Source organism: Rhamphochromis longiceps, linkage group LG4, assembly GCF_057381845.1.
Source record: "Rhamphochromis longiceps isolate RC_006_pf linkage group LG4, R_longiceps_female_GT1.1, whole genome shotgun sequence".
Lineage (NCBI taxonomy): Eukaryota > Metazoa > Chordata > Actinopteri > Cichliformes > Cichlidae > Rhamphochromis > Rhamphochromis longiceps.
The window spans coordinates 16,559,757-16,580,342 of record NC_140560.1 but is presented as its reverse complement, the minus strand read 5'-3'; the positions used below and the strand labels follow the sequence as shown (position 1 = coordinate 16,580,342).

Sequence of the window (20,586 nt, the reverse complement as noted above, 5' to 3'; positions counted from 1 at the left end):
AGATTGCAGTCCCCCCCCCCCCCCCCCCCATTTTCTATAAATAGTAAACATTTGTCTGTTTGTTTGTTTGTTTGTTTTAATCATGAGTCCAGTCAAGCTACAGCAGCTAGACCCTCTTGTCTGTGAGCTCTGACTCTTGACATTTAATTTGGGATTGCTGGTTACTGAACCAACAACAACCCCCACCCACCCACCCAGCCCGGTAGATGCTCTCTGAACAGAGCTACCTCTGATCTCTGCCACGTTTGCAGGTTAATTGCTGCCCGTGTTAAACCTTCCCATCTGACAAGCTGCTATGTAGGCCATTGATCCCTCCAGCTGGCTGTTGCCACATGATGCCAGCATCTGGTATCTGGGCGGAGGCAAAGGTCACAGATCACCTGTCCTCCAACCTCACGTCTGCATCATAAATACCAAACACACGCATGCACACACACGCTTGTTAAACACAGTTGATTAACAATAATATGGACATTTTATTACAGTAAACGATAAAGCGAAATAATTTTCAGATATTTTTTTCTATATTTGTTAATTACATGGTGAATTTGGTCATTTATAAAAAAAGGAACGCCTGTAAAAAGATGGATTATAATACTGGTAGAACACCTGGACATTTTCATCTTTAAAAAAAGATCCTTTTTGTTTGTTGTTATTTATTATTAATTTTTATTGTTTTTATTTTTTATTTTTAACACTGTAGACAGATAATGCATTACTGAATTACCAAAACTGACCTGGACCTGCATAAAAAGCAGAAAATCAATATAATCTTATGTCTGTGAAGGTTCTCAGTCATCCAGGTCATCGTAGTCAAAGGAGCTTGCAAAGAAAAGCGTCTGGACTTCTTTACGTTACTTGAAGACGTTTCACCTCTCATCCGAGAAGCTTCTTCAGTTCTGAGGTCAAATGGTGGAGAGTCCCAACCTAGTGGGAGTGACCCCCCACAGAGGGACAAAAGGACCCCCTGATGATCCTCTAATCGCCTGGGCCAAGGTGTGAAACTGGGTGTGGGTCCCAATCAGCCAGAGTTTCACATCCTGGGCCATCTGATCTCAGGAATTCGCATGATAAGGTGGGGCCAGGTTTCACAATGAACTCACCCGAAACTTATTAGAGGATCATCAGGGGGTCCTTTTGTCCCTCTGTGGGGGGATACTCCCACTAGGTTTATATCTGGGACTCCCCACCATTTGACCTTAGAACTGAAGAAGCTTCTCGGATGAGAGGTGAAACGTCTTCAAGTAACTTAAAAAATATAATCTTACATAAACATTCAAGATCAAAGAACTGGGTCAATAGTCGTGGATATTTTCCACACAGTTCCTGCAAAAACTGCTTTTGATTTCATCTAAGAGGTTTTTGGGGGGTTTTTCGGGGGGGGAATTCATGTCAATACTTGAAAAAAAAAAAACCTTACAGAAACTGAAGCACTCTGTGTAACAGAAACACACAAGCTGGTAGAATTTTATTTGGTGGGTTCATTTAGGCTCAAGCTGGAAGAAAAAAGTGAACTCAAGAAAATGTAGTGACATAATGAAACAACCTACAGGGCTTTTTTTTGCCATTGTGTGCTTTTTGTTTGCCGTTTGTTTCTTGGAGCCAAGACTGAGAAGAGAAGTTGCTGGAATCGTGTCAAGTAATCAGCAGTCTTTGTTTCTGCTTGCCATTCTTACCCATTTTAAAGTTTGCTTTTCAGAAGGAGACCGTAGCTTCAGAGAACAATTGCTCGTTCTTTCCTGCAGGCCCTGCGTGGACGTCTAGCAAACAGATTTGAATATGGCTAGAAAACCAAGCTGCCAGTCTTGTGTCTACAAGTTTGGTGGCCATTTTAAAAGAAGCGCCTCGCTGACAGGGAGAGATCGGCATCTGATAAGTGCCGAAGAGGTAAAACTGCATCGCGTTTCATCTAAATGACAAAACAACCAGAACACAATGAAACGGGTCTTTGCGTCGTGACTCTGGGTAAACACCATCGCGCTCTGAATACTGTACGGATGATTTGAGCCGTGGGTGGATTAAATGGAATTTGTCATCTGATGAGCTAACAAAAACTGCACTATCAATATATGGCAAGTCAGATGTCACTGTGATTCACTGGGGGCTTCTCAGAAGTTCTCAAATAATGATATCACTCGATGGAAGTTTTTGCGCCTGTTAGTTCTGCCTCCAGCTGTATGTGAAGCGCAGATAAAAGGCGGTGGGAGAGATGTTCGCTTCGGCTGCGTCTCCGAGGATCAACAGTGCACAACCCACACACAGCTGTGTTGATGAGGAGAGCCCCTTACTAATACGGCACGGCCCTCAAAATTTGGATGGACGCAGCCCGGAGGTGATGCAGACAATCAGCGACAATCAGTCAGTGTGTCGATGTTATAAACTTGCATGAGAAATTCAGTTTTTTTATAACTCTCCCCACTTCTCTTGGGAAAATATGTGTGTTTATCTCCTTCTCTGGATGGAAACAAACTCATGAATAAACAGAAGGATGGCGCATGTGAATGTGAAAACACATGGCTCGAGCTAATATAAATGTAGATGCTTCAGCTACAGAAATGATTTTAACTGGATTAAGGAGATACTCTGAGGAGGCGGTCCAAACAAAAAAAGAAAAAAGTGCCAAAGATTTCAGCCTTGGGGTTTGTCTTGTGTTGTAGTTAGAGGTTTGCTGGGAGAGAGTTTCGTTGCCTTCTTGTTACAAGGACTGCAGTGGGCCTCTACGCTTTTATTGATGACATTCAGTCAATTTTTAATGGATTCGCTTGTATCAAATTTTGCTCACCACGCTCACGGCATCAGGTTGGATCAGCTCTCTGTGGTTTGTATTGACAGGCTCTGCCTACAAGGCTATTCCTTTAAACCTCTGCGTGGTAAGGCTCGCAGTCTCTTGGAGGCTCTCTGCAGCTTCCAGAAAAATGTTTTTTAAAGTAACACCACTGCTGGAGCAGTACTGTATGCAGCAGCAGGAAAGGAACAGCTGGACACGTCTCCCGTTGTTTGTTTCTGCTGCTTCCAGTTATCCGAAAAAAGCGTGGAAGTTAAAGTAAATGGGCTGCTTGACAACAGAGGAGCGTTTTGGGGTTAATGCCTTTGTGCTTTCTGCTACAAGCAAAGTGCACAATTCCTGCACTGAGGAAAAACTGTTGTGTCAAATTCAGGGAGCGTACGAGTGGAGACAAGAGATCCAACCCACTTTGCTGATTTACTAAATATCCACATTAACATGCATCTAGGATGCACCGCTCTGTGCTAAGCTGTTTCAATCAGAGCTTCCACACATTTTCTTTTGAGTGCAGTTCCAGGAAAACATTTACTGCAGATCCATCCAAGAACAATGGCAGCAAACCCCTGGATGGCAGTGTTTGGAAATGAATGATCAGACAGCTCAAAATAAAGGATTTAAGTTTTGCTTTTAACTGAGCTGTAATGAAGCGTCTTCGACAACACCTGAACCAATTGGAGATTATGTTTTTATTTCCAAGTAGGCCTGCATGAAATTACAAGACAATTTTATTTCCCTCCAGTCTCTTTTCATCTACCTCCTCTCTCTATATATCAGGGGTGTCAAACATAAGGCCCATGGGCTAGAATTGGCCTGGCAAAGACTCCAAAAGGAGTGCTTCCTGGCAATTCTTTTGTAATTTAGCAATTTATTTTTTCATGCTGGCAGATTTCTCTCCTTTACACTACAGCAGCATTTCTTTAAAACTGAGACCCACTGTTGAATTTGCACTTTTTTCTTACATTAAGATATTTCAGGGATTTAAAATGTGTAGTGAAATGACTTCACACTGACAGAAAGGGACTCGAAGTCTCAGAGTTATGCACGTTAATATATTATATTTAAATTTGCACAATGTCTGCTTTTTAATATCAGGACAAGATTATCTGGTCCTTAATGGATCTTAAAGTCAGGTAAATACAACCAGAAATAAACATCATCACATATTATGCCAAATCATTTATTTAACACAGACTAATCATTTTCTGTATGACTTTATAAGCTCACATCATTGTGGAGGATATGTTGCACACTCTTCTTCACATCTTTTTTTACAGACGAGAGGCTATACAGCTAGTCTTTCTAATTGTCCTGTCGTGTAGTTAAACATTTAACATGCTACCTGATCCCTGTAGAGTCAGAGGTGCAGCTCTTGGGTTTTGGCAGGTTCTCTGAGAATTGCATGGTTTGACCTTGGGGTGAATTTGCTGGAACATCCATTCCTGGGAAGACTGACAACTGTGTTGAATCTTTCTCACTGTTGAACGATGAACTTCAAATTACTTGGAAATGGCCTTGTAAACATTCCCAGTCTGATGGGCAATTGCTTCATTGAAATCACCGCGCAATTCTTTCCTCTTTGGCAAACCTGAACACTCCAGACCTGCAACCTGCCCAAACTTCTGCTTTCACAGAGTCGCTCACACTGGCTGAGGATCAATTAATCAAGTGATTTTGATTAGTAGCACCTGGTTGCTACTAACCCTTTTAATTTGTATGGAAGCAGTAAGGGTGTGCTTAGTTTTTCCACACATGATGACTTCCAAATTTTGGCTTAGTTTTTGTTTACAAAAATATTACTTGGTGCAATATGCCACGAGGTTTATTTACCTAATTTTAAGAGCTGCTAAGGATCAGATCATTTTTATTTTCAGCAACTGGGACTGATAAAGTGTTGGAGGTGGAGGTTTTTCCCTCAGAGTGAAGGCACATAAATGTAAACTTCTATTCCACATCTAATTCTAATTCAAGTATAGTGTAATTATAAGGAGGTAAACTATAAGTTTCTATAATATATGACTGACATGTCAGGATAGTAAGCCCGACACTGACACATCAGCATAAGGACTGTTTCTTTTAATAATGAAGGGTATATGCCATCGTCCATTTTAGTCCTTTCTGGAGCCCCCTTTAATTTAAATACAGCATATGTTTCAAAGTCACTTTGCTCTACATTATTTGTCATATTGTATCCAGTAAGAAATGCATTCCCTCCAATCAGAAGATAACCTTTAAAGACAGTGAAACGAAAGGTCACAGTTAAACACCTGATACCCTCCATCAGCCACAGCTTTACTCTGTAACTCCATCATACAGGGCACAGTCTAAGCTGTAAACATGCCCCTGGCAATGCACACAGATGATGGGGAGAATGAACAATAACAGTTGGCTCCGTGTTTGAGTAAATGAACCTTCCAAAATCGAAATAACCTACCCTACGAAACAGCTCCCACACATTTCTCATTTTTCCAGTAGAAACAAGTTTTCAGATGAAACAAGAAAATCCTACTGCCACGACCATTTGAAACAAAAGCAGAAAGCAGAGTGAAGTCTTCCTAATAAATTCCAGCCAAGCTTGGGTCAGATAAACAAAGCACCAGGCACAGAACACAAATCGATAGGTCAAGACAGGCCAAGAGTTTCTGGGGACGGAAAAAAGTCAGGTTAAGTCAGAACTGAGAGCAGTTCATCGAACAGTGCATGTCTCTTTGGCCACCCAGTTACTCTTTGTAGCTGTGAAATCTGCCCATAAGATTTAATGTGAGCTGAAAAAAAGAGGGAAACAAAGAAACACTGTAAAAAAGGGCAGTGAAATTGACATAAAAACCATGTAAAACCCCTACAGAAATGTATAGTAAACCCCAAAACACAACTTTCCTGTTTCGATCACAGTGAATTATTGTAAACCTTTAAACAGAATGTTCCTGTTATATTTACAACATGAATGTGTGATTATAATCAAATTTATTGGTTAAAACTACAAATACTGTGAATAAAAACAGTGAAACACCGTAATACTCATAACCAAACAATCATGTTAATTTGACATGCAAATACTGTAAAAATCACAGTTTTAGTCAGTTTTTCTTAAAAACACATGACGTATATGTAAGTCACTTTACAACTGCATGGATGTACTGGGCCTACTTTTAACATGATTCATGAAATGATGCAAAGTCATGGATTGGACTAATAAAAATGTTTTCACAGAAGATGTCATTGTGAACCTGAGAGGTTGCCTCTCCATTTATAGGCTATATAAAAATATACAATTAAAATTGTTTACATCATGTTTTTTTCTTAAATCATTTGCAGCCTATTGTAGGGTAACCAATAAGAAATTATTATTTAACGACTAAGTAATGCTTCTGTCATAATGCTTGTATTCTTTATGTTTCTTTTAATTGCAATGTGATACTTAGACTAGAATACTTTTTTGGGTTAGGTCAGCAATGTCTCATTATTAAAGGCTAAACAAACTTACAGTGCCTCCCATAGGATCTCTATGGTGCCTCATCTCCACAGAGCTGTAAGCTACTTCAGGCCACTCACAGTTGCACTGAGCGCGCCTAATTTTGAATGTGCATCTGAAGCTCGTCTCTGATTGGATAATGACGTGAGGGCGGGAGGAGAAGAGCGCCTAGTTCACGACTATAGCTAACGAGCCAGCAGGAGAGAGAAGACGGGAGAAGAAAACATCGAACTTTCAGCAACTACGTTGTTAGGACAAATTACAAACATACGATTTCAAGTGTTTTTTGAGGATCTGTGTTTGTTCGTCAGAAAGTCTGCACGGTAAGTTCAATATCTTGGCGACGTTTTTTCGAGATAAAAGCACCAGTTGATATTTAGACCAAGGCTCATAACCTAGCGCTAGCATGCTAGTTCAGCTGAAAAGCACAGGCAAACTTTAGAAATACTAAAAATGATCATCTGCGTCTTTTGTAAAAAGGTATTGGTCACATTAAGAGGCTATGTACTACATTGCAGAGTGCATAAGAATGAGCCTTGTTGTATTTTTAAATGTGTTGGCGCCAATTGCAGCCAAACATTCACCACGTACTCTGCTTTCAAGGGGCATTTTTATCGTGTGCACAATGCACCTGCACTTCAAGCTACTCCTAAAGCTCTTGTTGCAGATTTAAAATGTGCAGTTTCATTATGTGCCCGCCATTTTCAAACAGTGAAAGAGCTAGTGTCTCACTTAAATGATCATATTGCAGGGGGCAGGTCTGTGTCATGTCCAGTAAGTGGTTGTAAGCATATGTTTACAAAAAAGTCATCATTTACTTCTCACATTTGTAGGAAGCATAAAGCTTGTTCCCCAGATGGTATTGATGACATGTACAAGGAATCTCGTCCTCAGCCCCCAAATGACAGTACAGAATATTCAGAAAACACACATGAAACCATGGCATCTGCTAGTTCAGCCAGTGATATGCCAGAGAAGGATAGTCATTCTTATCTCAGAAACATGTGTCTCTTTTACCTTAAACAGCTACTCAGCTACTTTGAAGAGAAGGAGGAGTCCATGCTTCTCTGTGTTGAAGATACATGTCTGGCAGATGAGGTACAACTGGAGCAAGTGCCTCTGACACCCACTATTATCATGTGTGGTAAGTCTGTTTCATAGCTCTCTCTCTCTTTTTTTTAAGTGCATTTTTTATAGAATGTCATGTGACTGCCGTGTTTATTGATATAACCTGTTAAATAATTTCTTCACAGGACAGTCCTGCTATTCCTCAAGAAGATACATGCTGAGTGTTGATCGGCACCTCGTCAGCACAAACATATCCTCCTTCATTTCTGCACTGTGCCTCATGTTCGGGAGCTACTACAATTTCAACATCCATTATCCATCTGAGCTGGCTTCCACTTTAGAGTTTCTTCAGAGGTGAACAAATATGGCTTTGTTATTTCTTATAACTGAGACTCTGGGATCTGGAGTCTGGCTTTGATGTGGTTCGAGTCCAGGTCTGGCTCTGAGTCTCGGTCGGCTTTGGAGCCGGTTTCAGTTGTTTTTTCTGTTTTTTGTTGTTGTTTTTTTTGTTTGTTTGGTTTTTTTAAATACATTAACAGTCTGAATCTGGGTCCAAGCCTGGCCGAGACTCAGGGCTAGACCAAGCGTCAACTGACGTCTGACTACCTATAACCTTTGCTTTGGATTTTAACAATGCTAAAGTGTGACATATCACTGCAGAAGACACTCGTGAAGGGTGCCAATACTTTTGACCATGCATTGTTCACTTCCCCACAGCATTTTGGTTATACTTTGTCTTGAACGTGGTCATGGCCATGACTGTATATATATGTATATACTTAATTTTTACTTACTTTGTATGTGTATTTTAACTGATCAATTATAAAAATGCTTAATAAACTTTTATATGATTGTTATTCTACAGGTGTTTCTTCTCCATAAACCCAGAAAAAGGAACCAAAGTAGAGAACAAAAACTCAAAGCGTCGTCTCAGTGTGAACCCTCGAGTCCTCACCCTGATTTAGGATCTCGCCGACCACGAGTGGCGCTAAGCCTAAATCTTGACTCTCTGTGGACTGTTAGTTTTACTTTGTTAATTTTGTTCCACAATGTGTACTGGAACCTTTTACTGGTCGAATGCATGAAGCCAATTCATGAAGATGTTCTTTATTTACATAAGAAAAGAAAAAAAACAACATGCTGCTACTGCAGTGTTTCTAGACCACATGTGTAGGTTTGTTTCACCACGTGGTTTTGCTGATGTTTTCTGACCAGGGCCATGGTTGTGGTGACAGCAGGGTGCGTGTTGCGTTGCACGGTGATTATGATCAGTTTTGGCACAATATGTGTTTTTTGTTTTAAAGTCTTAACAGGTTATTTAACTTTTTCTGGTGGAGGGTCTAACAAATGCTTGTTTCATGAACATGGTTCTTGCTTTGCAGGAATGTTCCACAGCTTTTATAGCCTATATTTTGATTGAATTGTGTAGTTGCTGTGTGCCTTGCATATTGTGTTAGTTGGAAAAATGGATCCATTTGCTGTCATTTTGCTAATGTGGCTGCAAAATAAATTTCCCAAAAGTGATATTTTCCTCTCTTGTGTTTTCTCATGTGTATTTTTGCATGTTTGGGTGTAGGCGTAGCAGTAAGAAATTTGCTGGGTTATGGTTAAAATTTTACATTAAAACATATAATATTCAGCATAGATTTTATGTATAATTTACAGAGCAGCTCCATTTAATATGCACAGTTTCACCGTAGTTCTACCATTTTAAATTAGTTCTTTGTACGATATTTCCCTGTTAATTTTGCAGTTTATGGATCCACAAAAAGCATTTATTACTTGTAAAAGATACAGGAAATAGTGTATTTATATATCACATCTATGTGAAATTAACTTCTTTTTCCTGTAGATTTAACAGTTTTAATCTGAGATTCATTCACTGTAAATCAATTTACAAGTTGCATCTGTAAAGCGTTTTTACAGGAAGTCCCTGGTAACCCCAGCTGCCAGGGTTTTCCTGTAAAAACAGCACGTTTTTTTTTTTTTTTACAGTGAAGGAAAAAGGAAAAAACTCCTCTTTAAATTCTGAAATGTTTGGGAAGCCATTAGCGAAAGATTGGTGTGCATTACAACTTTGCAGCTATTCAAAAGATTCTCTTTTTCTGATAGTCGCCATCAAACAGACCCAAACAGACAATGACACCAGATCTCTTCGGGCCACGAGATGAAAGCAATCACCAGCAGGTGTTTCTACTGCAAATGCATTAGGCGGTGATATTAAAGAGCGGGTATTGTGCTCCCTGCCATTCAGTCTGCATTTCTATCCACCCAACCTCCAGTACTATGTGGGAGGGTCATGACCACTCAGCCAGAGCTAGCTCTTCCATCAGAGATCAGACAGACACAGCAGGCCAGGCGCTGTGACCATACCTCCCTAAATAGCTCACACTGATGCCTGCTCACACAGATACACAATGAGTCACTATAGCACAGAGCCAAAATCCTGCTCTGGAAAGTGGGGAGGAAAAAAATATTTGATGATACTTTTTTCTTTCTAAATTAAACTTTTTTGGACCACATATACACATTTTTCTTATTCTTGCCAGCTTATTTGTTGCACTTGTATTTGTAGCAAACATGAGTCATTAAAAACGAAACTTTTAAGGGTGGACAACTCAACATAGTACCACAGGCAGTTCTTCATTTAAAGCAGCTGTGCAGAAATTCTTCTGGATTATTTATCATTTCAAAATATAACCCCTTCTGCAGGACAGTTAAAACTTACAGTTTAACTTAAGTCTTGGAAAATCTAGTTTAAATAAATATCAGCTAATGCACTGATAAGGGTGACATTTATTTATAAGTGTCAATTACAATCGAGGTCAAAACAACCACCTTATGGCTGTAGAAGAGGAAGGATACAGGTTAGGGCAGGGGTGGGCAATCTCAGTCCACGAGGGCCGGTGTCCCTGCAGGTTTTAGATGTGTCCTTGAACCAACGCAGCTGATTTACATGGCTAAATTAGCTCCTCAACATGTCCTGAAGTTCTCCAGAGGCCTGGTAACAAACTAATCATGTGATTCAGGTGTGTTGACCCAAGGTGAAATCTAAAACCTGCAGGGACACCGGCCCTCATGGACTGGGATTGCCCACCCCTGGGTTAGGGGATCTCCAAAGTCTGTATTGGTCAGTCTTTGGAACTACAAATGTCTATATACAAAGTTCTTTGGCACCAAAGATGTTTGCTGTGCATGAAAAGCAAGTTAGAAAAGTCTTTTCTGTATTTCTTTAGGTTGGAGGTTGAAGTGTTTTGCTGCTCTGCTGACAGCAGCTTGTTTGGTGGCAAACAGAGTTTGCATTGCATGGTCAGATTTCGCTGGTGTTGGAATTTCCAAGTAAGAAATGCATTCCTGCCCGTGCACTTCTGGTTCTGCTGTGCTGGCTTGGGGTCCACTGTGTAACTGACGCCACCAACATTAACATGACGCTTACATTAGATCCTCTTATTGTGTGTTTTGTTTGGGTTTCCAGCAATTTGTTTAATTACCAAAATTAGAGAGGGGACAGCCTAACATATGAAACAGGAAATGACCATCGTGTAATCGATTTATTTCAACAAAGTAACTGTATTCTCATTATCACCTATTTAAACGGTAACTGTAATGAAATACAGTTACTCATATTGTGGATTTTAAATACGTAACGCCGGTACATGCATTCTGTTACTCCCCAACAATGCATATGTACTAAGACTTCTGAATCAACAAGGGCAGGAAACAGAAAAAAAGACCCAAAGATGATTGATATGACGTGTAATACAAACACAGATTTCAAAATAACACAAAAAACTCAACATAATGAGAAATGGGCCCATAACAGGGGTCCATATTTAAGAAGTCAGCACTGAGACTAATCTTACCTCTTAGATGCCAGTGGCTCATCAGTCATTAGTGCTTTAAAAGAAGCTATATGTTAAATAACACATTTCTCCAGAAACCGAGGTTATCAGAGGATGATAAACTTGATGCGATGACCTTTCAGAGCACACAAAGTCTACATGCAAAGTGTTATAGTGGATGGACGGGTCAACAAAACATCAATCTTTAAAACCAAAAAAGAACTCTTGGTTCTAACATTGCTGATGTTTTTTTTTTATAGTTACCTGTGTTAATTGTGTGTACCATGTATTTATGATTATCACCATGGAGCTAATACATAACACTTCACATCTCATAGTGCGTAAACTATGAACCAGAAAACTAACCAAAGAGGTTTTGTACCAATCATACTTCAACCATGTGTTAAGTATTGACAAATATTTATTTTTGTTTTATTTTCTAAACTTTTTTCGCCTCCTTTTGACGTCACAGAGGACTAGCTTTGAACGATATGGAAACATTTCTTTGAGTTTTCTTGGAAGCCTGGTAAAACTGAGACAGAAATATGCACGGACCAGTGCTTTGTATGTTACTAGTAAACAGAACATTCATGTTTCAGTCCCATAAACAATAATGTTTGTATGTATACTGTCCCATATGGAAAAGAAATAGTAAAAACTTATATGTGATTACTCATGAAAGTGGCCACTTTCTCATTACTTTCATATATTGTTTTAGTAAGTATCCAAAACATACAAGTTTCATTATATAATTTTTCAAGGGATCTTATATCTGTTTTCACTCTTATATGCTTTTCATACAAGTTTCACACAAGACAGATACAAACTTTATAAGATTTATATATATCTTTCCATATGGGGTACTTTAACACCAAAACTCCACATGATCACATTTATTTTCTGGTGTTAGTGTTGCTCTCAGAAAATATTGAACCTTCAGTAAGTTGAAAGCCTGGTCAGTTTGACTTTGCAGAAATGCACAGTATTGCATTTTGAATCCCTGGCTGGAAGTTTGCTTTGATCGATGCACCAAGGCTTACAAGAGGCAGAGTGGATCTGGCACCTGTGAGGCACATTGAGTTTGAATTGACAGCTGCTGAGCCCTGAGAGGTGTCTCCAGTGTAAACAGGCAGTATTTGGTGTTGAGATATTAAATTAGCCTTACTGAGGCAAATACAATAAAAATATTGAGCTCTTACAGGAATCACATGGGCTCTGAGTTTAAAAGAAACCCATTCTCAGGACGCAAAATCAGGATTTAGAAAAGTTACTCGCAGTGAGGCTTATTATTCATCTAAGCACAAACATCCAAGAAATTTCAGTGATGAAACTTCACTTGTGTAACTGAAAACCACCAGCCAGCATCTCCCTGAATTCCTGATGTAATTGAAGGTCTTGTTAAGAAAAGGTAGAAGATCCTTTGGTTGCACACGTATTTCAAACTGGCAAAGTACACTTTTTTCAAGAAATGCTGAGGAGTGAGGACTAGCCACTTTAAAGAAGATGCTGCGATGCCTGGCCCAAAACCATCCTGCATGCATGACGAGCAGGGCTTTTAAAAAGTAAATATAGAGGTACTGTTATATGCATGTAGAGCATCTGCAGCCATTTTTCCCCTTCAGATTTAGTACTAGCATTCATACCAGCAGTGCCTCTGCTGGGAGAAGATGGCTTTTAGCTTTCATCTCAGCACTGACATCCAAGGATTTTCACTGATGAGACTTCACTTGTGTAAGTACGAACCGCAAGGCAGCGTCTCTCTGAATTCCTGATGTAATTGAAGGCCTTCTTGAGCAAAGGTACAAAGCAAGCCTAAAATATTGTGTGCTGGGAAGGTAGCATGCTAGTGGAAACAAGCTAACGTGTTTCCATGCTCTCAATGCTGCAGAAAAATATGCTGACACTGGAAAATATCTGCAAAAGCTCTACAAGCAGGAAGATCGAAACCTTGAACAGTACTTGACCCAAGGTGGTTTAACATAAGTTGGAAAAAAGGGAAAATGAGAGAAAAAGCCCAGAAAACTGGCTGAGTGAGTAAGTGAGCAGGGGAGGAGGGAGTAAGAGAATGGTAAATAAACTGACTTAGCATGAGCTGGGCTTCACAAATCTGTGAAACATTACATTTAACACGAACATAGGCTCGTTCCCCAGCCTCAGCAGTCGATGGCCACTCTTCATCGTCATTGCTTTGCTGTTTCCTTCATCAGTTACTGTGGAAGTGTGTCTGTCCTGATCCCAAATGACAATACACAAGAGCCAAAAGGCTGCTCTTACTTAACTTTTTAACTTTTGTTTGTCATTCTTTTCTGGAAAATTTGGACACGCAGAAGGTATTAGTTTACAACTTTTCGAGATTGTTTTGGTAAAGATTAGGGACTTCTTAGTCGACTAAGTGGAAATAGGGACTATTTGGGGCCCTAGGCCAGTGGGGGCACCTCGAAGGCTCACAAACTATAAGCCAGAGCATAAGCAATGTGCAAAGTTTGCAATGAGAGTAGTGAGACCTAACGGGGTCCCACCGGACTGGATTCTGTTTAAATAAACCTACTGATAACATGATAACAACACAAAGAAAATGAAGTGAGTGGAAACAAAGAGGAAGCAGAGAAAAGCAGCACAGTGGCGAGTGGAGCAGCTAATAACCATTAAATATAATGTTAAATAGCCAAATGCTGCTAGTCTAGCCTCAGCTGTGCGGGAGAGACACTCGATTGAATAATTTAACTTCCATGAGCATCGCAATATTTCTTTTGTTTACTTTGAACTTTAACATTTGTTATTGTTATTTTTGTTGTTGGATTCAGATGATATGACATGAGTTTGAGAAGCCCCTTGAGAAATTTTCCTCAATACCCCAACATAATCAAGAATCATCACTGGCAGCATCAGTGATAATGTGGGGATTGTACTGGACTGTGGTTGTGAAAACAGAGCTTGGCCAAAGTGAGAAGCTTTTGATTTACCAGTACATCTACATTCCCATCCTCACCTGTGGTAGTGAGATCTGGGTAATGATTGAAAGAGAAAGGCTGTGAATACAAGTGGCCTAAACGAGTTTCCTCTGTAGGGTGTTTGGGCTCAACCTCAGAGGAAGGGTTAGGAGCTTCGAGTAGAACCACAGCTCCTCTGTGACATAAGAAGGCTTACCCAATCGGGTAGAGAGCTGGGGGTACACCCACAAGAGAGATTCTATATCTCTTATTATATATTTTCCTCTCGCAGAGACTGCCTTCCCTGAGGAGGAACTGGAAAGTGTTTCTGGGTAGAAGAAAACCTGGAATATCTTGCTTATCCCTCTGCCCACAGGACTGAACTTTCTTTCTGATGCCTTCATCTGCACTGACTTTACAATCTTACAGTAACCGTGAATAAACACTTTCAGGGAGAAAAATCATTCAGTCAGCCCTCACTAGCAGCTTATTAACATGCTCACAATAACTTCGACCCGTTTAACTTTGCCATGCTGCTATGGTAACATTAAAACAAAGCTCTAAGTACAGCTGTGGCTGATGGGATTGCAGTTAGCTTTCAGGTACTTGAAAACAAACTGCTGGGGTTAGAAGGAAACTCGGTACTTCTGCCTTAACTTTTTACCCCATGAAAGGCTAGTGGGAGGAACCCTTGAAAATGTTTTCTGAACTGAGCAGTTTCTGTCATATTTCATCCCTGCTTAGACACCTAAATGAAAGGATCTGCATCAGATGTCAGGGAAGGTGGTCTTTGCCTGTTCTCTGCAGCTATTCTTATGGTCAATAAAGACGTCAATAAAGCACGTCTTTATTGACACATACCAATGCGTCAGAATTTGTCATTCCTCTGAGTACCATGGGTCCTTTTTCTAAAAAATGGATCAAAAGTGAAGAACGAGTAACCTGACATTGTGACATGTATTGTGACATGTTGCTAATACTCATAAATGTTCCAAAGCAGTGCCACCAAACATGATTGCAGACTGAAATAACAATCTTCTTTTGATAGTTTTAGGTCAAAGTCAAAGTTATACTGTATGCATGCCACTGGTACTACGCTGCAACGTTTTGTTTTATTGAGTCTTGTCTCTATCGTACATAGAGTTAAGACAATAAAACAAGCAGTTCACATTCTCTATTTACTGAACTGTGTAAACCTCATCTGATTCAACTTGTTCTACTTGGATGTTTTTGCTCCGAGCCCTGACGCATTCACTGTACATTAATAACTTATTTACATCTGAGTGTCGCAACAAAAACATTAAAGACGCCACTGATGCATTATAATAATAAGAAGGTGGAGGGGAAGCACCCCTCCACTCACTCTCACACTGGTGACACAGCAGAGGATGGCATCACGGCGAGCACGTTCATTAATGCCAGTTCAGTTGCCGCGCCAAGGGCTTTCAGAAAGTTTTGCTCAGAATCTGAGGGAGTTCTTTGCCAGACAATATATATTCTCCCACGGATTTAGATTTGAAAACAGTTTTCAAACTTTTGACTTGGTAACAGACAGATCCCTCTGAGGTTAGCAGAAGAAAGAAAGCCTGTGTGAGAGGTTCAGTCTTCCGAGAACAGAGAGCTTTATACTGTGATTGATTTTAAAGTAGGTAGAAGGTTGCTGGATCCAGTGCCTTAGAAAAGTCCCTCCTGGTATCACGAATCTGCTCTCACATCACTGTTATTTATACTTTTGAATGACTGACTAGAAAAGCTCACATTTCCTCGCTATCAAAGTTTATTTGATATCAAAAACGAGGATGCAGCGCTGAAGTAATGATGCATTACGCTGCAATGTTGTGCATTCTACTCTCTGGACACCTGATTTGGAATTCTGTGCAGCGTTTCATCGCAAGCAACACCATTTGAGTTTAGTCCATCTTCATCCATCACATTAAGATGTTGCTCAGGTAAGCTCTATCCTGACACAGTGGCCTACTACAAATGCGCCTATAATCCTGCCTGCCAGAACCAATTTGCACACCTCATTAGACGATGCCGGTGAAAATGTGTTTGCCAACATCTTAAGACAATAATCTGGAATGATTTATGAGGCTAAAACAATGAGAATTAATCTATTGTTTACTATCGTATGAAGTTAATGTATCAGAGTGGAAACTAGAAAGAGATGAATAATGAGCACCGTGAAAAGCTAAATTGTAATTTTACTAAATTAGTCAACACGCTGAAGGTAAAGGCTATTCTGTGTTGAGAATAATAACTTTAAAAACAGAAGAAAATGAAGTTAAATATGCCGCTGAAACTAGTTCCTGTATCCTATATTAAAGTCATTTTTTCACATCCATCCAACTGCTGTATTTGTTTTTCCAGAGGTGGTGTTAATTTAAAAAACCTGCTTATTAGAGATCTAAATTACAAAAGGAGACACTGATGTGTAAGCAGAGCTGAAACCACCATCAGCAACTCTCTGCCCATCAGCTGGCACCTTTGTGCCCCATCAGGACACTTTACATAACAAACAGTAAGTCAACTCTCAGCAGAGCGTTCCTCTCCTCCCTTCTTTCCCCTCCATTGGTCTGAGGCGGGGTCAAAGGAGTCTCATGGGCAGAACTGCAGCATCGGGCGCAGGGCACAAAACTAAAAGCCGCCCAGGAAAACGCACGTGTGCACCCAGCGTTGGGTAAGGTGCACTCAGCCACCCCTGAAATCGCCTCCCACATGAAAACCGTATTTGTTCAATGGGAAATGAACTGTTCTCGGAGAAACCGAGAATGCATGAATCACGATTGCTTTTGGTTTGAAAACATACAAGATTTTCTCTGTGAGCATTTCCCTTCTGCTTGGATCTGTCGCTGTGATGGCAGATTAAAGCTTACAGACAGTCACAGTAGGAAATTCCCCCATCTTGTTTGAGAAGTACTCTGAGAAAGCAAGGAATCTTTTTCTTGTACTTTTTAACAAACAGAAGTAAGAGCTACACCTTTTATTTATATTCTTTCTTTCTTTTTTAAAATTCAATCCCTTTTTTCATATAGGAATATTTAAGTTCAATCTATTGATCATTCAAATAAAGATGAACTTATCTGAATGTAAATCCTCTGCCTTATTATTTAGTTTTTACAACTATTGCATTTCTTGCTCTCTTTGCTGGGATAGTTTACTGAAATCAAAGTCATAATTACCTGTTACTACGTGTACTTTTCCTGCTATAAGACATGGTATACACAGAGTTTAGAGTGGAAACCTGAAACCTGAAAGAAATGAACCTAAAAATGATTAACAGTCATTTTAAACCACAGCAGCAGATCAGTCACAAGTATGATGAGTCCAGGAATAGCAATTAAATACAAGGATTTCCCATACATCTGCCATTTAACAACAAAAGCCTTCACGGTTGTTTACTCAGTAATATGTTATTTTGCAGTGCTGTTTGTGTGGAACCCTTAATATCTCCGGTACAGAATTCATCAAATTAGCAGCATATTAATGAGCTACAAACAGGGATGATAAGATTAGAAAATTAGTTCTGGTGGATACAAAAACTGTGCTGTGAGGAAATTTGGCTGGTAGAGATTAAACCACAAACACCTAATAATGTGTATTTATGGAGCTGCTGTATCAGGATCATCTTAGGAAATGCTTGACTAATCAAATGCAAGCTCTAAATAATTATCGCCTGAAGTTTAGCAGCAGCATTATTCCACATAAGCAATGGTTTAGTTTTTTTTTAAAGAGAAGAAAACAATCTATTTTGCACTGCAGTCATCTGCAGTCCTGTGAAAAATTAAGTACACCCCATGATTCAAGAGTTTAGACCCACATTTAGCCGCCATAACTTGAAATAATCTTTAGCATTCTCTCACATGATTGGGGAGGAATTTTGGTCCATTTGTCTTTACAGTGTTGCTTCAGAAGTCTGGACTTACTGGGTTATTATTACAACACCTGCAACTGCAAAATAAGCCTACATCATCACGCCACCACCGCCGTACTTAACAGCTGGTATGAGGTCAAGTATGGAAGTGTGTCCAAATGTCCCCACTTTGATCTCGTCTGTCCAAAGGACATTGTTCCAGATGTGTGGGCAAATGTTCATGCCAAGACATTTGTGCCTTTTTTATTTAATGTGCTTTATAGAGGGACACTCAAACCTGGCGACCCCTTCAAACAAGCCACAGCTGTTCAGCCTTTTCCTAATTTACTTTGCCTTAACATTTAACATGCTAACTGAGGTCTGTAGACTTTGATGTAGCTCTGAGCATTGCACGGTTTGATCTTGGGGTGAGTTTGCTGGGATGTCTTGAATGTTTCTCACCTTTAGAATGATGAACTTCAGATTGTCTGGAAATGGCGTTATAACCATTCCCAGATTGATGGGCACCAACAGTTGCTTCTCTCAGATCATTATCAATGCGTTTCCTCCTTGGCATTGTGTTAACACACACCTTAATGTGTGTGTTAACTGCACAATACCAGCACAATGCAAGGTGAATGCTGCTTTGTAGAGGTTCTCCCACTTGCTGATGATCAGTAAATCAAGTGCATTCGATCTGATTAGCAGCACCAGGTTGCTATTTATCTTTTTAATCCCTGTGGAAGCAGTGAGGGTGGAGAGAGTCAGGTGAAAACTTTAATTTTCACACAACTTAATACTCTTTAATTTCTATCTATCTATCTATCTATCTATCTATCTATCTATCTATCTATCTATCTATCTATCTATCTATCTATCTATCTATCTATCTATCTATCTATCTATCTATCTATCTATCTATCTATCTATCTATCTATCTATCTATCTATCTAGTGCTTTTAAACTACAGTGTTTTAATAAACAAAAACACTAGTTTAAAAGTTTTGGCCCTTACTCACATACAAATTAAAAGGATGGGTCCTGCAGAGCGCTGCAGCTGGACAGCAGGAAAACAGAGTCACTGATGGAAAGTAGGAAGTAGAAAGGTGGAAACAAACACTCATCTGTTGACATCTTTTCTCATCACCTATTTAGAGACAATGAATAGAGAAAAAGGCTAAAATGAAAGAGAAAGAAAGACAGAAGGGGGCAAATTAAATATTAAAGAAAAAAGAGGGTCTATTTTTAGAAGCAAGTGGTGTTGGGGGGTGTTCTAGTTGTATTATTGATGCTGCTGGGCAAGTGGGGGCTCTCTGGTTCTCGCCTGAGAGAAGGCTGGCAGAGTGTGTGTGTGTGTGTGTCTGTGGGGAGTGGTCATTGCATTAAAAAGACAAAAAATGGGGCAATAAAAGAGAACAAAATCGTCCTTTGAAGCAAAACAGTCCAATATCACATTTAAATCTGAACAGAGAGATCACTAAAAACACTGAAAGCGTTAAGGAAGGAGGCTGAGAAGTTGGGGAAAAAATAGAGATTGCTGCAGTTATGTGAACTTCATTCCCTGTAGAGAAGAGCTGGTGTACAGAAATATTTGCCTGCACTTTCTGACACGATTTTAGTATTCCACACAGATGTGATGCTGGCTTCTCTCTGGCAGGGGTTCTGGGAGGGAGCCTTCATGTGGAGGCACTGATCCTGCTCTTTTTTTATGTACTAAAGACACACACACACACACACACACACACACACACACACACACACACACACACACACACACACACACACACAGATGTAGACACACTTATGAACAAGCTTGATACAGGACTACATTTTCAAAGCAAAGATGTTTGTGACGCTGCAAAGCACTGGTTAAAAATGCATCGACTTGGGACAGCATTTATTACCAAGTTGCTGATCAGTTTCATTTAAAAGCATTAAGGTGTGACTTAACTGTTTTTATTTTTGCATTATTTCTCAATCGCTCTCTGTGACTGTACAAAACATCAAAGATACTAACAGTGTGACTTCCTCAGATCAGACATTCTTTAGTCAAGGAAAAAAGCTTTCGTGTGTGCAATGTGCCATGCTTTCAGTTTCTCACACACACACAAACACACTCCCAAAGAGGGAAATACATGGAGAGAGGAAGCGACCTTGATGTACAGAAAAATCAATACATCTTTACTTTCCTGGCCTTATCTGCTCCCACATTACATCACAGTAATATCCCGGTTCCTATACGGCATCCTGGATCAAGCACAGCTGCATACCTGTCGTGTCTGGTGGACTTCACATACAGGTGGAAGCCTGGAGAATAATCAAACATGCGTAAGCTCGATGTGACCTGTCAAGGGATCACACGGCACTGAATAAGCTTTGAAGTATGTCTGCTTTCAGTTTCTGACATACAGATTCTTGCTCACTCGAGGACCGACGGTTCTTCGGGTCCTGCCTGCGTGGACACGTTTGATCTATTTTTGTAGCGACTCCACCTGCTACACATACATAATACAATAAGGCTTCGGCCTTTCACTGACAGTGTCCTTCAATCTAAACACTTCTGTCTTCATCTTGTATTTAAAAGTGTCCCCCGAGTCTTCTTGTAAACAAACAGAAGTCATGTTCACGTCGAGCTTCTT

The 20,586-nt window shown here is 39.9% G+C and overlaps 1 protein-coding gene across 1 annotated transcript; it reads left to right on the top strand.

The window, feature by feature from the left end:
* Positions 1 to 6,603: 6,603 nt before the first annotated feature.
* On the top strand, positions 6,604 to 9,080 carry LOC146671312 (uncharacterized). The gene is made up of 3 exons (XM_085405154.1): positions 6,604 to 7,398; positions 7,508 to 7,676; positions 8,188 to 9,080. The coding sequence occupies exons 1-3, from the start codon at positions 6,708 to 6,710 to the stop codon at positions 8,285 to 8,287; spliced, it is 960 nt and encodes a 319-aa protein (XP_085261280.1). The 5' UTR covers positions 6,604 to 6,707; the 3' UTR covers positions 8,288 to 9,080.
* Positions 9,081 to 20,586: the final 11,506 nt, after the last annotated feature.

Bases quoted from the DNA above. Each gene is read 5' to 3' on its own strand.
- LOC146671312 (XM_085405154.1), top strand. From the start codon at position 6,708: ATGATCATCTGCGTCTTTTGTAAAAAGGTATTGGTCACATTAAGAGGC. The intron at 7,399-7,507 runs GTAAGTCTGTTT...ATTTCTTCACAG, and splicing joins ACCCACTATTATCATGTGTG to GACAGTCCTGCTATTCCTCA. The intron at 7,677-8,187 runs GTGAACAAATAT...GTTATTCTACAG, and splicing joins ACTTTAGAGTTTCTTCAGAG to GTGTTTCTTCTCCATAAACC.